The 16,521-nt window shown below is 37.2% G+C and overlaps 2 protein-coding genes across 2 annotated transcripts in view; one reads left to right on the forward strand and one right to left on the reverse strand.

The window, feature by feature from the left end:
• Positions 1–8,807, forward strand: part of LOC106062994 (cysteinyl leukotriene receptor 1-like) — a 32,646-nt gene extending 23,839 nt beyond the window's left edge. Inside the window, exon 2 of the mRNA XM_056034577.1 lies at positions 5,055–8,807. Within this exon, the coding sequence (XP_055890552.1) occupies positions 5,055–6,406 (1,352 nt within the window). The 3' untranslated portion in view covers positions 6,407–8,807. The remainder of the gene's footprint in view (positions 1–5,054) is intronic.
• Positions 1–16,521, reverse strand: part of LOC106062983 (ATP-dependent RNA helicase DDX1-like) — a 249,064-nt gene that overhangs the window by 58,634 nt on the left and 173,909 nt on the right. The gene's annotated exons all lie outside the window — the stretch shown is intronic.

Raw genomic sequence — 16,521 nt, forward strand, 5'->3', positions numbered from 1 at the left:
TACTAGCCGAATATTAACCGCGGCCTGCGGGCCATAGTTTGTGTATTATTAATCTAGTGGACTGGATGTAGATGTATGTCAAACTTAGCTTATGTTCCTTTCAGGTTTTTCTCCTTCGCCACGAAAATAACAGCAGTTTTGTGAAAATGGGTTTACCCGTTAAGGCGATACAGTCATGTCAAATATAAAATACAATGGAAATGGATTTACCCGAATTATACACATGCAAATATTTAACGAGGGGGGGGGGGAGTGAATTGTAGCTCAGCCAGTTACTACAACCTACCCTTACAGGCGAGGCATATTTCTTGACACAGATGGGGAAAAAATTTAACTTCTCAATATTATCTAATCTTATCTTATAAAATACAGACGTTACTTCAAAAAAAAAAAAAAAGATGATGATTACTTCCCACGCGTCTCGCATCTAGTCATGCATGTTAACAAATGACTTCAATTCTGCTAAGTTACTGGTTTTCCTGGCTGGCTCAGGCAACCCATTCCATGCCCTAATAGCACTAGGGAAAAAGGAGCATGTGTACAAATTAGTCCTAGCATAAAGACAATACGCTCAATTTTTATGAAGAAATAACTTCAGGCTTTCGGTGGTCACGGAGGCGCGGTGGCTGAGCGGTAAAGCACTTGGCTTCCGAACCGGGAACCGGGGTTCGAATCCTTGTGAAGACTGGGATTTTTAATTTCGGGATCTTCGGGCGCCTCTGAGTCCACCCAGCTCTAATGGGTACCTGACATTAGTTAGGGGAAAAAGTAGGTTGGTCGTGGTGCTGGCCACATGACACCCTCGTTAACCGTAGGCCACAGAAACAGATGACCTTTACATCATCTGCCCTATAGACCACAAGGTCTGAAAGGGGAACTTTACTTTTTTTTTTTCGGTGGTCCAATGAACAGTGAATCACAGGATGTTCGACTAAGGTCTGAACTGGAATCTAATCGATAGCACGATTCAGTCTTCGCATGTTTCTCAGTGTGGCCCGTTTTACATCAGACTTTCACTTCTTTGAGACAAGGCGCATGCAATCCAATCCTTCGAACAAGATTAACCTTTTAAAAATATTGAAAAAAAAAAAAGAAAATATTTCCATTATTAAACTTCAAATATTATAAAATAAGGAAAAAAAAAATGTTTTTTCATCAGTTCGTGTATCGAACTAGAACTTGCGCATTTTTTTTTATTCGGACAGCGAGTAAGGTTTACTTTGGCGATTATTTACTGTATGCTCATTATATGGTAATGTAGATATAACACTAGACCTAATTTAGACCTGATATAGAACTCTTAAGATCTAGTCTTGACCTACTTATTGATCTAAAATCCGGATGCAATCTATATTAGATTTACGAACAAATATAAGAAACGCTTATAAACTTCAATAAATTTGAAGCAACTTTAAATTTACTCAGTTATGCCATAATTAAGGTAATACGGCTGACTACGCCATGTTGGCTCTAGACCTAGATAGAGTCTCCCGCCAAATTTAAATTTATTTATTTTTTACTTTGAAAAATTATAATTAGAGCTAGTAATTCTTTCTCTCAGCGATATACATCAACTGTTAAATTTCTTGGAAAATCGTTAGAGCCATTTTTGAGATCTGCTGTTCCTGGATGCAGGTTTCTGCTGGTTCCACGAAGATCTGACTTGAATTTTTTAAAATGTTGTAATATATTGTAAAAATAGCATCTTAGTATACTAGAAGCATTACATCAGTCAAGAAAGACACACATATTCAATAACAACTTAAACATGTCCAGCTTTACTAACTAAATCTGCAGCCAGGGAATTAAGTGTCGCGGAAAGCATTTGTTTCACTAGGTCTAGTGCCCCGTGTGTCCTAGATTGCGCGTTGTTTATGAAGTCTGCACAAGCTGTGAATGTTGATACAATGATAAAGATCAAAGAACCGGATCGAACTCATTCGTTACACTGTCGCCTGGCTGAACAAAAAAAAAAAAAAGGAAATGATTAAAAGCGTTGAGCCCCCAGATAATGAGCACAAACAATAGAGAGACTCAACATACATTTCCTACTGAGTCTCACGTTTCGAACCTAGAATGCACTCCGACTCCCTCATTAAGACACGCTCTAGCTTACGAACAAAAAATATTGATGTATATGTTTGCGGTGTGTGGAAAGCCAACAATTATAGCAATGCACAGTTGTTCCCACTTTAACATTTGGGCCACAGCTAATTTTAACCACACACCTTTCTATCTTCCTTTGAACAAGCCAATCCCAAACCACACTGATCCTCAACCACACTGATCCTCAACCACACTGATCCTCAACCACACTGATCCACAGGCAAGTCGGTGAATCCGTTAAATCCCCGACAGAGTCACTTTGTTGAATTCACAACCCACACGATAATATTCTAATAAATGTACTTTGGTCTTATAAACGGATTTAGGATTTAACCAGATTTAGATAAACACAGCTAGGTGATCTGAAATGTACCAGCAGATGGGAAATAAACACAGCTAGGTGATATGAAATGTACCAGCAGATGGAAAGAAACACAGCTAGGTGATATGAAATGTACCAGCAGATGGAAAGAAACACAGCTAGGTTACCTCAAATGTACTAGAAAATTTAAATAAACAATACTATGTAACCTCAAATGTACTAGAAAATTTAAATAAACACAACTAGGTAACCTCAAATGTACTAGAAAATTTAAATAAACACAACTAGGTAACCTCAAATGTACTAGAAAATTTAAATAAACACAACTAGGTAACTTCAAATGTACTAGAAAATTTAAATAAACAATACTAGGTAACCTCAAATGTATCAGCCGATTTAAAAACACACCACTCATACATCACACGACTGCTTCATTACGAATGTACCAGCAGATTTGAAAACATAATATAATGTAATGTAAATGTAACAACCATAAATTCACCCAATATTAGACAAATGTTTCAACATTTAAAGTCCCGCTGTTATTCCAAAACGAATGAATCATAGATGGGCTCTCATTTACCTTCCCCTTGTCACCAGCAATCAACGGGTTTGCTTAATTAAACTGTCCAGCCGGGAACAATCAAACGAACCGTTTCAACGATCGATAATATAATAAAATATTTCTTACACGATTTCTATAGTTTGTACAGCTCCAGTTCACCCAGGCCACACACATAGAACGTTTTAATTCACTCGTATCTACACACTTGGACAGGCTTTTTATGATGATTCTGTCATGAACTAGATAATCTCTGTTACATTTAGATAATCTCTGTTACATTTAGATAATCTCTGTTACATTTAGATAATTTCTGTTACATTCGATAGAAATATAAGAACAGCGCGGCACATGTTGAAAGACATTCTTGTTGCCTTTGGTCTGTACATGGAGCAGTCTGTAAGTACTGGGACATTGCGAGCTAATCACGATACCATCTCATTTGTAAACATATTTTTTAATAAGATTATTCTATGCAATGCTACTGAAAACACTGAATATAACTAACAAATACACAATCCCATCTTATCTTATCTTTATAAATACTGTCACAAAATAGAAGATGATTACGTCCTACAAGTGTCATGCATGTTAATCAGCCATTAACTGCCAAGTCCTTGGTTTTCCTGGCAGACTCATGCAACCCATTCCATGCTCTAATAGCACTAGGGAAGAAGGAGTATTTGTACAAATTTATCCTAGTATTAAAAAAAAAAAGCTTCTTATGTAACTTAGATATCCGATATCAAACAAAATAATTAAGTACCAATAATTAATCGACAAATTGGTTAATTTTTTAAAATTAATTGATGTTTTTAGGTAAAAAAAACCACAAATATTTGTTATAATTTCGACATGATCCGAGAATGGGTGTGGGAGAAATCAGGTGTACAAACTTTCTAAGGCACTGAAAACCTACATATATAGCGACATCTGTGAATACTAAATGAACGATTTTCTTAGTCGCTATATCAATGAATAGACAAATAAATTAACAGATTAACTGACTAATGAAAAAAAATAAAAATTTTATTGATTCATGTATTGTCTACGCCAGTGTTTCCAGATCTGTGTTCCGCGTAGCCGTAGTGTTCCGCGAGGCCTCAATAGTTGTTCCGTAAACTACTGGGATAATTATTTTGTAGGCCGCCAGCTGGATTTATCTCCCTTTTAAGAAAAAAAAAAAGCAAAATGTCTCGCTAAATACTCAGAATGTGCGAAGTGCTTGGTTAAGAAAAAAAGTGTGGGAAACACTGGTCTACGCCCATGAATCAAAGTTTCAACTTCATCCGAGAATGGGTGTGGGAGTAATAACTTGTACAAACATTTTTACCAGACAGAGTTGCTAAGCTTTGTCAAAATGATCAAACGTTAATATGTATAAACTAACAATTCTAAAAAGATTAACTCAAAACCACTGACCAGAGAACTTGTCTCCCTTGGCATGAGATTTAGGAAAATCTCATTTCTTTATTAAAAACTCAATTTCAGAAAGGAAAATAAAAAGTATTAGACTTATTGAAATCCATCGAATGTTGACAACAAAAAAAGTGTTTCATTGATTGGGCAAGAGATTAGAGCAGCGTTACATAATGTGCAACATAAACACAGTGGGACACGAAGGGAGATAACAGTGAAATATGGAGCTACGAGTTTGATTACGAGATTTAGCAACCCAGGCAAACTTGTGTACATATTTTTTTACACTAAATTTTTACAGTGATATATTAACACACATTGAACTGAATTTCCACCAGATGACTGTGATAAGCGCATGTAGGGTAAGCAGTGAGCATAGTGCAGTAAGAATAAAATTGTTATATGCAAATAAGTGAAACCATGATACAGTAACTATACACAAAATATGTAAGTGCTTTAAACAGAAATATTAAATAGGGGGTAAAACTCTACGGTAGAGGTTTAAATATTCATTTCTTTCCAAATAAAACATATCCCATTATAAGTATATGCATAAAAATATTGATTATGTTCATACTACTCTTCCCCTTGTGTTATAAACATTTATTTATGTTACTAATGTTTAATAAATATTTTCCTCCCCAGTTCCAGAAATGTCATTTGATCAAGAACAGGACATCATTTATCCCAGTCAAACCGTACGAAGTGTTCGTCTGCTAGCGGCCACCGTGTCGCTGGCTTCATCTGGAAACCGCCACTTTGATAGCGAGGCTCACGCCAACTTCGCTTCTCCTGATTACGAGTCAGCCACCAGCAAACTTGGAGCCGATGGTCCAGGCCTCACACAACACCACAATGACTATCTTTCCATCTTTCTGGATGGGCACGGAACCACGCTAGCCTCCGCTAATAACACGTACTCGCCAACCGAGTCATTTTACGAGCAGTTTCTAAACAGGAGTGAGTTTAAGATGCGGGAGGATTTGTTCCGGTATGTCAGCCCCGTGGTTATTCTGTTAGGAAACATCACAAATATTATCGCACTCTTTGTGCTGCGGAGGAAAAAACTTCGTCGCACTTCGGTTTGTTTTTACATGTGTGCATACGCCTTGGCCAATTTATGTGTATTAAATTTAATGCTTGGAGTGATATGGATGTGTGATATGTTTCAATTGGAATACGTTACGTATATTGCGGACTGGACGTGTCGGCTGTGGACCTTCGTCAACAACGTGTTCACGTATTGCGGTCTGTGGTTTGTGGTCGCTATGAACATCGACCGGCTGATATTTCTCACTTCGCGGTCCAACGCGCAAAGTCACTGCACCGTATTCTCGGCCAAGGCTTCGGTGATGGCCATCATGGTGGGTCTCATTGTGGTTAGCATTCACGCCATGTGGACCTACGAGCTACAGAGTCAAGGCTGCTTCGTGGCCTTTGAACCCTACGACCTCCACAAGGTCATCTGGCCGTGGCTGTCGGCCACGGTGTATTCTTACCTGCCCTTGTCGCTGCTGATCTGCTTGAACGTGGCCCAGGCCATCGCCATCTGCGTGAAGCACGTGAGAGAGGTCCCGATCAGCCAGCCGGCAGACGGATGCCAGGACACCTTCGTGGTGACCGTCATGGTCGTCTCCCTGTCTGCCTTCATCTTCAACATGCCCGCCACAGTCACCAACGTCCTTGACATTCACGTGCCTTCCAGCTGGATCAGCGTGGAGTTCGTGGCCAAAATGGAGCTCATCAAAAAAATCACGGAGCTTCTCTCCAGCCTGAACCACGTCCTGCTGGGGATACAGCTGTTCGCCTGCTCCAGGGAGTTCAGGCACGAGTTCCTGGCGCTGCTCCGGGTGGTCTTCTGCTGCTTCACATCCAAAAGGACGTTCAAAATGTTCGAGATGAGCCCCGCGTTCAACTCGGAGGACAGCAGCTCGCCGCACAGGCAAGTCGACTACCAGCTGTGCAACAACAACGAAGAAACGGTCACGTCCGTATGAAGCACAACACCACAGACACCACGTGATCAGTGGTGTGCAAAACAATCTTGGGTATCACTTGCATTCGGATTAATCACGCTAATGACTGATGCATTCGACACGCACAATGGTGCAAAACAATCTTGGTATCAAGTGCATTCGGATTAATCACGTTTATGACTGATGCAGTCGACACGCACATTGGAAATGGTAACTACATATAAGTAGTCATACCATTCAAGTGAGCTCTACCGTCAGTGATGTTTCAGTCGGGGTCGGATTTTATAACAATCCTAGTCAATTACTGAATATAGCAAAAGTGTGAACATAGACCAAGACATGATCACCAGAAGGTCTATATCATAACATATACCAAGACGTGATCACCAGAAGGTCTATATCATAACATATACCAAGACGTGATCACCAGAAGGTCTATATCATAACATATACCAAGACGTGATCACCACAAGGTCTATATCATAACATATACCAAGACATGATCACCAGAATGTCTATATCATAACATAGACCTAGACGTGATCACCAGAAGGTCTATATCATAACACAGACCAAGACATGATCACCAGAAGGTCTATATCATAACACAGACCTAGACATGATCACCAGAAGGTCTATATCATAACATAGACCTAGACTTGATCACCAGAAGGTCTATATCATAACATAGACCAAGACATGATCACCAGAAGGTCTATATCATAACATAGACCTAGACATGATCACAAGAAAGTCTATGTTGTAATCGTTTCCTTGAAGTAATTCCCCTGATTCAACTCTAGCGTAAACTAGTGATACCTCAATGCATTTATTTTCTATCATTGTTGCTGGAACAAAGCCAATGCCCAGAGTTCCACGTCTGCCAAAAAGAACAGGTTATGTTGTCATACAGTTTATTGTTGTGAATGTTGCTTCCAATGATTTAAAACCAACATTTTGTGCCGGCGCCATCCGCGTTCCAGGCACAATCTCAACTCACTGCTGTTATTTCTTGGTTCGAAGTCTTTTTGGAATTCATCTCGTAGATAAGGATTCTGTTTTCTTAATTCAACTTAGTGCTTTCACTAACCTAGATACATTTTCTTAGTTTGGCTTGATAGGTTGCATGGAAATAACCAAAATGCATGACTCTCTTTCTAGTGTGTTTGTGTTTATGTGTCGGAGTATTTTATTGAACTTTAGAATGCGTTAGAGACAATGTGCGACTGAATGAAGCATGCCACACACAAAGTAAGTTAAATATATCGTTATTTATAAAGTAATAGTCTGGACAAAACTAGAATCAGAAAAAAACTATAATTAAATAATTATTGCAAAATATTTTTTGTCGTTTCAACAGCAAATTAAGACTTCTTACTTTGATTTGTCACAATATGTTCATAGAAATTAATGCAAAAATGTAAACATTGTATGTATGTATGTGAAAAAAAGCACACAACATTTTAATATGAAATAAACACAAACGTGAGAGATTTATTACTGATTCAATTACTTTTCGTGATTAAAAATTAACATAAGTAAAAAAAAGATCAATACTTATATCACACAGATTATTCTTAGATATTTTCCAGAGAAAAATCGAGCCTCAAATTGGCTCATAAAACGTGGGACTATAACACACCACACATCTTCCCTAACTTTCCTGTATTGTGGAGTGAGTGAGATTCAACAGTTTATTGAGGTCTTGCATTTATTTTGTTTAGTTTACAAATGGTTGGCATCTAGCAAACAGTAGAGACCAAACTGTGTCATGAATTAGTTACTTACAATAAATGGCAATGTCATGCATTATATATCTGTATCATTTTTTTTTTACAAGCAAATAGGACATTATACATTACACACACATGAACTTTTTCTTTTTTGTTTGGTTGACGTGACCAACAACTTAATGAACATTTCTGTTCGTGGGCCCCGAGGTGGCCACGAAGTTGATGAACGCTCCTAGTATCAACTGGATCTTGCAATACAGTTACAATTCTCAGCCCATGTCAATACAATCCGCGATTAAAATCTCACCACCATAAGCTTGGCCAACCCATTGAAACAAAGGTCAAGCAATATTAAGTCACAACTAGCACTCTACACGTGAACTCTCTGCCGCACGACTGTCCAGCGAAATCCTCAAGCCAACCAAGCGTGAAAATAATGGCTCGTCATTTTTTAAAAATATTCTGATCATCAGGGGCGTAGCTAGAAATTTCCCATCTTTTATCTTTTGGGGGCACGGGGGGGGGGGGCTTGACCTCTTTGTGGACCCTGCATTTTGAGTAATATTTAATATTTAATGTAAAAAAAACCCACTCATTTGGGCGCCCCCCTCAAGTGGAGGCCCGGGGATTTTCAAATATTCCACCCCTCTTCCCACCACCACCCTAGCTACGTCACTGCTAATCATAAAGCATTGCCAGTTGAATTTTGTTTTTAAAAATAGCAACTTGTTTTGATTTCTGTCTTGCTAGGCGTTTCTGTGACATAAGTGTGTACCATAAAGGTATACACGTATGAAGATGTCATCATTGAATTAGTTTTAGATGAAAGGAAATGAATCTGTACCAATTGGAAAACACGCTGTGGCTCCAATGAGTGAATAACATTTATAGTAATAGGGATAGAATAATGAAGTTTGCATAGAAAACTAAGAGTGCATCTTTGATTTAACAGAAAATGTTGCATACCTGAAGTTGTGTATTTAAATAAAGATTCGTTGAATGCTTTTTTTTTTAATTAAATATAATCTCCATCAGTGGGGACCACGATGAGATGTTTTATATAAGAAATCTTTGTTTTGCACCAAATAATTGTTGATGTAACGTATAATAGCATATAGGCTGCCGCTATAACACTAAACATATCAATTATTCTGATATTGAATATTGTTTTTTTTTTTCATAGCACATCAGTACATCGCAAGAACTACAGTACATTGAAACAATGTAAACATTCACACAAAACTTGTTTTTATTTCTGTAAGAAGAGTTTGTGCAGTGGCGTAGCGTGCGTGTATGATGCCAGGGCGTTACCAGCATTCCAATCTTTACCCAACAAACTGTGTAGAGACCCGTCTATTGAAAACTCATTAGGTGATTACACTAATGCTTTCAATAGGGCACACACAAATGTCATTTAAGCATTACATGATTATAAATACGATAAATGTATAACCTTCTTCTTAGAAATCCCGTCTCACTAAGTCACCTCCACGTCACAATGGTCAATTGTCCCCCAGTTGAAGCGAGACCATTCATTATAGAAGGCCAGAACACTGACCTGCAACGTCACAAGCTAGGTAGTGTCCAGAGTTAAAAAAAACACAAGTCTCTTGGATACAGGTGCCTCGTTGTCGTCATGCTTAGCCGTTGTTAGTTACTAGCGGACACATAAACTAGGTCACATCTATTTTCTGTTTTAGGAGTATACAATCTAGGTCACATCTATTTTCACTGTTTTAGGAGTAAAGAATCTAGGTCACATCTATTTTCACTGTTTTAGGAGTAAACAATCTAGGTCACATCTATAGGTACACATTCTAAGTTTTCTTAGGTGTAAACAAACTACGTCATTTCAAGAACCTATCTTATTCTCTGTTTTAGGTGTACACATACTAGGATATATCTACGTTCTTAGTTTTACGAGTCAATAAACTAGAACACATCTATGTTCTGTGTTTTAGCAGTACACATTCTAGGACACATCTATGTTCTGTATTTTAGCAGTACATATTCTAGGACACATCTATGTTCTGTGTTTTAGCAGTACACATTCTAGGACTCATCTATCTTCTGTGTTTTAGCAGTACACATTCTAGGACACATCTATCTTCTGTGTTTAAGTAGGACACATTTTAGGACTCATCTATCTTCTGTGTTTTAGCAGGACACATTCTAGGACACATCTATCTTCTATTCTAGGACATTTCTCCTTTTCTCTTCTATGTGACTGGACGATTAAAAAAATACTTATTGTTAATCCGGTCAATTATTTAGGATGTTTTAAGACTCGACCTGACATCATTCGTTAAAACATATCCCAGCTTGGAAGGCGCTACTAATGTGACCACGAGATGTTAATGTCGTTTGCAGCGAGAAACAGCAGTCAGACCATTTTAAAAAATTAATGCAACAAAATTAAATGATCACGCGCATCAAAGACAATTATGAAGAGGAAAATGAAACACGATTTCAATTTACTTTTTTATTTGTATGTTCAGAGATTGTTAGAATAGAACAGATGTTAACGCAGCTAGTTCTTACAAAAAGTGCAGAGCAGCTGGCTGCTAGTGAACTCCGGTCCAACGCTGTCTTGCTAAGTAACTGTACTGCTACACAAGCAAAAGATATATTTAAAAAAATTAATTTTAAAAAAGGCGTATCTAAGGGAAAGAACTCCGCACTTACAACTATATCTCAATAATGTACAAGTTATTTCCATTATTCGATATCAAACAATCTAATTGGTTACCGATTATTAATGGACTAACGGGTTAATTTTTAATCGATTCACGTTTTGATAGGCACAATAAGTAATTGTTTAAGGTTTCAACTTGATCCGAGAATGGGCGTCAAAGAAGTAGCGCGTTCAAAAGGGACGAAACCCTACATATTTAGCCGTATGCGTGAACACTGGAGAATCAATTGCCCTTGTTGGTACCAAACAAAATGATTAAGTACCAGCAATAAATTGACTAACTGTTTCATTTTTAATATTGATTCATGACTTGCCTATGCCGATGAGTAATGGTGCAAAGTACTAACTGGATCCGAGAATGGGTGTGGTAGAAGTAACGTGCCTAAAACTTTTGACCAGACTGAATGAAGGAGTAAGTTGACATTATCTTTATAAAAAAAAAATGGTTACAAATAATCACCATCCGTCATATCACGTTTCTGGCCAAGTGCTACACACACACACACACACACACAATTCTACTATTAGACAAGAAAAAGGTGGTAGCTAAGGACGCAATAAGTAAAGAATCAGTGATGAAAATATCAACGGAAGAAAAGAACAATAAGGGTTTGGCATTGTGCAATTCTAGACGACTGTGAGTGTGCAATTACTGGACCGTTTCCAGACAAGAAAAGTAGTTTATGGTCTATCATCGTTCATAGTGTCTGCTACCAGCCACTCCAACCACCTCAGAATGAACACACTCAGGCCTAAGTATACATAGAATACCAATACATGTACCAATACATGTACCAATGGTCGATCTGTGTACTTTCCTAACTAGCATAAGTTCAGGGTCTGCTGTACAATTGGTGGTTTTTGTTGTATTATTAGTAACATAAAATGAGAAATGAACTAACTAGCTAGCTCAATCTACAGGGCCGTATACAGTTTCTAATTTTTCAATTTGTTTTTGCTTCCTTTAGCTTCTCCCGTTAATGTTTTTGACCGGGACCCCCTTGCCCATTATCACGCTACGCCACTGGATGAGCGCATCGAATTAGACATGGGGTATTGTACACACAAATAAAATACGCACTTGTGTACGCTACAGGGAATTTGTTTTATTCCTTTTGTGAACTCTGTTTTGTACACGTGACTGACTACGTCATGTATCTCCTGGCAAGCTGTAATCAATAAAAAAAAAAAACAAGTTCGAACCGTTTCTCCCCCTGTAACATCATTAAGGAAATGAAATTGATTTTTTTCAGTTTTCGAATGAAAGCCTCTGGTTTGAGTCCAATGTATGCACTATATTCATGTTACCAATTTGTCATGTTAACGGTAATAAAAGCATATTTCACCTAGTTTTACTGGGTTTTTTTTTTTACTGTTTTTTTTCTGTGATTTTGTTTTGATATCAAGCTAATATAGATAGTTATATTGTCACACTCAGAGCATTACATTTACTTATATTATTTTTATTATAACTAATTATTCTAGATGTAATCACGATATTGTAGATGTAATCACGCTATTCTAGATGTAATCACGCTATTCTAGATGTAATAATAATAATAATAATAATAATAATAATAATAATAATCTTTATTGTCCGTATGGAAATTCGTCTTACAATTTGTGCATTACACCAAACAAAAAAACATTATAACTATAAGAAACAAAAGTGTACATTCACACCAGACTCACGCATAATTTACATGTGACAAATAGATGTAATCACGCTATTCTAAATGTTATCACGCTATTCAAAATGTTATCACGCTATTCAAAATGTAATCACGCTATTCCAGTGGATTACTCAAACGTGTCAGATAATGAGACATTTTAATTTGCTTTGAAAGCATTGTGTAGATGTTTGAACGAATTATTACACGGCATGTTAAAACACAACAAAATCAAACCCGTGTAGAACTGGGTAACATCACAGCTAGTACTGAATAATAACGTAGAATTTACTGTTGATGTTGTTTACTTATAGTACTAAATACAAAGCCATAGTGTACCTAGATGTCATTGACAACCTAAAGTCAAACCTACTTTTAAAACTACGAGTGAGTACAAAGTGGTGAGTAAGTGATGGAGCATTTACCTCGCAGTGATAGGATGAAAGGATCGATTCTTGGCTGACACATCAAAATCACTTTGACAGACTTCAGAGACTTGAGGGTTCAAAACTAAACCACACACCGTAGAAAACAGAGAGGCTAGAGAACAAGTCTGCGAAACTGACAGATGGGCCGTTGAACACAGGTCTAGTGACAGATAGGACAGTGAACACGGGTCTAGTGACAGATAGGCCATTGAACACGGGTCTAGTGACAGATAGGCCATTGAACACGGGTCTAGTGACAGATAGGCCATTGAACACGGTCTAGTGACAGATAGGTCAGTGAACACGGGTCTAGTGACAGATAGGCCATTAAACACGGGTCTAGTGACAGATAGGCCATTGAACACGGGTCTAGTGACAGATAGGCCGTTGGACACAGGTCTAGTGACAGATGGGCCGTTGAACACGGGTCTAGTGACAGATAGGCCATTGAACACGGGTCTAGTGACAGATAGGCCATTGAACACGGGTCTAGTGACAGATATGCCATTGAACACGGGTCTAGTGACAGATAGGCCATTGAACACGGGTCTAGCGACAGATAGGCCATTGAACACGGGTCTAGTGACAGATAGGCCATTGAACACGGGTCTAGTGACAGATAGGCCATAGAACACGGGTCTAGTGACAGATAGGCCATTGAACACGGGTCTAGTGACAGATAGGCCATTGAACACGGGTCTAGTGACAGATAGGCCATTGAACACGGGTCTAGTGACAGATAGGCCATTGAACACGGGTCTAGTGACAGATAGGCCATTGAACACGGGTCTAGTGACAGATAGGCCATTGAACACGGGTCTAGTGACAGATAGGCCATTGAACACGGGTCTAGTGACAGATAGGCCATTGAACACGGGTCTAGTGACAGATAGGCCATAGAACACGGGTCTAGTGACAGATAGGCCATTGAACACAGGTCTAGTGACAGATAGGCCGTTGGACACAGGTCTAGTGACAGATGGGCCGTTGAACACGGGTCTAGTGACAGATAGGCCATTGAACACGGGTCTAGTGACAGATAGGCCATTGAACACGGGTCTAGTGACAGATAGGCCATTGAACACGGGTCTAGTGGTCGATAAATTTTAATGTAGATCGAGTAAAAAGGTATTGTACTCTCGCTTAGCTCAAGTAAGACTAAAACAAAAACTTAATCACCCACAAACGGTAGCCAGAAGTAAAGGGTTGCTTTAAGATTTCAGGTATGTCAGTAGTTTTGACCATAGCGATACGGTGAGGGAAGTTGAAGTTATCAAAACTTTAGCATTCTTGAAATGATCCTACCTATCATCAACATCACAGTTATCATTAGCGTATCTTCTTGTACAATACAGAAGCTAATTCAAAAGAGAAGATAATTACGTCCTACGCATTTCATGTGTCAATCATCAGTGATTTCAACTCTGCTTGCTTCCATGGTTGATCTAGGCAAACTATTCCGTACTTTTAAAGCACTAGGGAAGAAGGAGCATTTGTACAAATGTGTCCTAGCATATGGAACAAGAGTGTTTGATTAGGTTTTGTTTTTCTATCTGTAATTTAGGGTTCAGTGTTTTGTGTAGTACTGCTACTTTACTTTTTATTCTACTGTCCTGAAGTGTTTCTAAATTTAGTGTTATTCTAATTAAATGTGAATATTTGTTTGTTATTAATCTCACTGCTCTATTTTGTGTCTGTTCCAGTTTCTTTGCTTTCTTAAGTTTTTTTGCTTTCTTGAGTTGAAGGGTCCCAACAGAGGATACATATTCTTATATCGGCCTAACCAAAGTTAAATAGCGTTTTCAGTTTTATGTTCTTATTTAACTTAAAAAAAAATTCTGTTATTAAGACCTAATGCTGTGTTTGATTAGTTAATAATTTCCTCAATATGGAGATTCCTTGTTATTTTACAATTTATTATAAGTGGTTTAATATGAAAAAAAAAAGTTTTTTTGCTTCTCGTAATAACTGACATTTTTCTGGGTGGAAAGACATGCTCCAATTAGAACCCCATTTCTCTATTTCGTTTTGTAACATTTTTTGTATCTTGTGTTGTTTTTATTCTTCAATATATTATGCAAATAATCAGACTGTTGTTCTTGAACTAGTCCGTTTTGGCAAATCACTTATGTAAATTAAAAATAGTAGTGGACCTAAGCCTGTTTCTCGAGGTATACGTAAGTTGACTGCTATTGGTATTGACTTAGAGCCATTTATCTTTATAGTTTGTTCTCCCCCTCATTGGTGTAATGAAACAGCAATGCCAAAATATTTAATTTTATTAAACAGGATATGGTGTTGAACTTTGTCAAATGCCTAAGGAAAGTCTAATACAGTGACATCGATTAGCTCATTATTATCTAAACCTTTTGAAAAAATCATCAATTAGTCTTAATTTCAATTTCACTATGAGTTAAGTTATCTCCCCTTTTAATAGTGCTACTTTCGACTATAGATTTAAATTTTTGTTCTTAGGTATTACTTTATTTATGTATCTACCCTGCAGCTGTCAATTAATTTTTCGGCTTACGTGTTAAATTTTAAGATACATTACAATGAATATTTCAGCGTTAGTAATTTTTTTATTGGTTTGGGGGGAGGGGGGGGTATATATTTAGCTGGTATAAAATTTTCTATAATGTTTTCAAGATGCAATTCTATTGGTCTTCAACTGGTTGGTTATTGTCTTTATTCTGATAGAAGTGATTCTTGAAAGTTTAATGCAGCTTGGTGTAATTGAGTTCTTATTGGTTTTATATTGATTATTAGCTTTAATCAGCATAGTAGGACTTATCATAGCTTTAATCAGCATAGTTTGTCTTGTTAAAGGTTTAATCAGCATAGTAGGACTTATCATAGCTTTAATCAGCATAGTTTGTCTTGTAAAAATTTTAATCAGCATAGTTTGTCTTGTAAAAGGTTTAATCAGCATAGTTTGTCTTGTAAAAATTTTAATCAGCATAGTTTGTCTTGTAAAAATTTTAATCAGCATAGTTTGTCTTGTAAAAATTTTAATCAGCATAGTTTGTCTTGTAAAAGGTTTAATCAGCATAGTTTGTCTTGTACAAGTTTTAATCAGCGTAGTTTGTGTTGTAAAAGTTTTAATCAGCGTAGTTTGTCTTGTAAAAGTTTTAATCAGCATAGTTTGTCTTGTAAAAGGTTTAATCAGCGTAGTTTGTCTTGTAAAAGTTTTTATCAGCATAGTTTTACTTGTAAAATTTTTAATCAGCATAGTTTGTCTTGTAAAAGGTTTAATAGTAGGACTTATCATAGCTTTAATCAGCTTAGTTAGACTTGTAAAAGCTTTTATCAGCATAGTTGGACTTATCATAGTTTAACTTAGCACTTATACCTATAGTAAAGTGTAGCTGTGGTTACATAGATGTAATTAACAAAGGTGGATTTAGCTAAAACCATCTAGTCTGTAGTAAACTAATATAAATAATGCTAAAACCATCTAGTCTGTAGTAAACTAATATAAATAATGCTAAAACCATCTAGTCTGTAGTAAACTAATATGTATTTAGGTGCAATCACAAAAAATGCTACCGCCAAAATAAGAACTGTAGTTACCATAAATGTATATACCACAAATGATATAGCTAATATA

The sequence above is a fragment of the Biomphalaria glabrata genome, chromosome 7, assembly GCF_947242115.1.
Source record: "Biomphalaria glabrata chromosome 7, xgBioGlab47.1, whole genome shotgun sequence".
NCBI lineage: Eukaryota > Metazoa > Mollusca > Gastropoda > Planorbidae > Biomphalaria > Biomphalaria glabrata.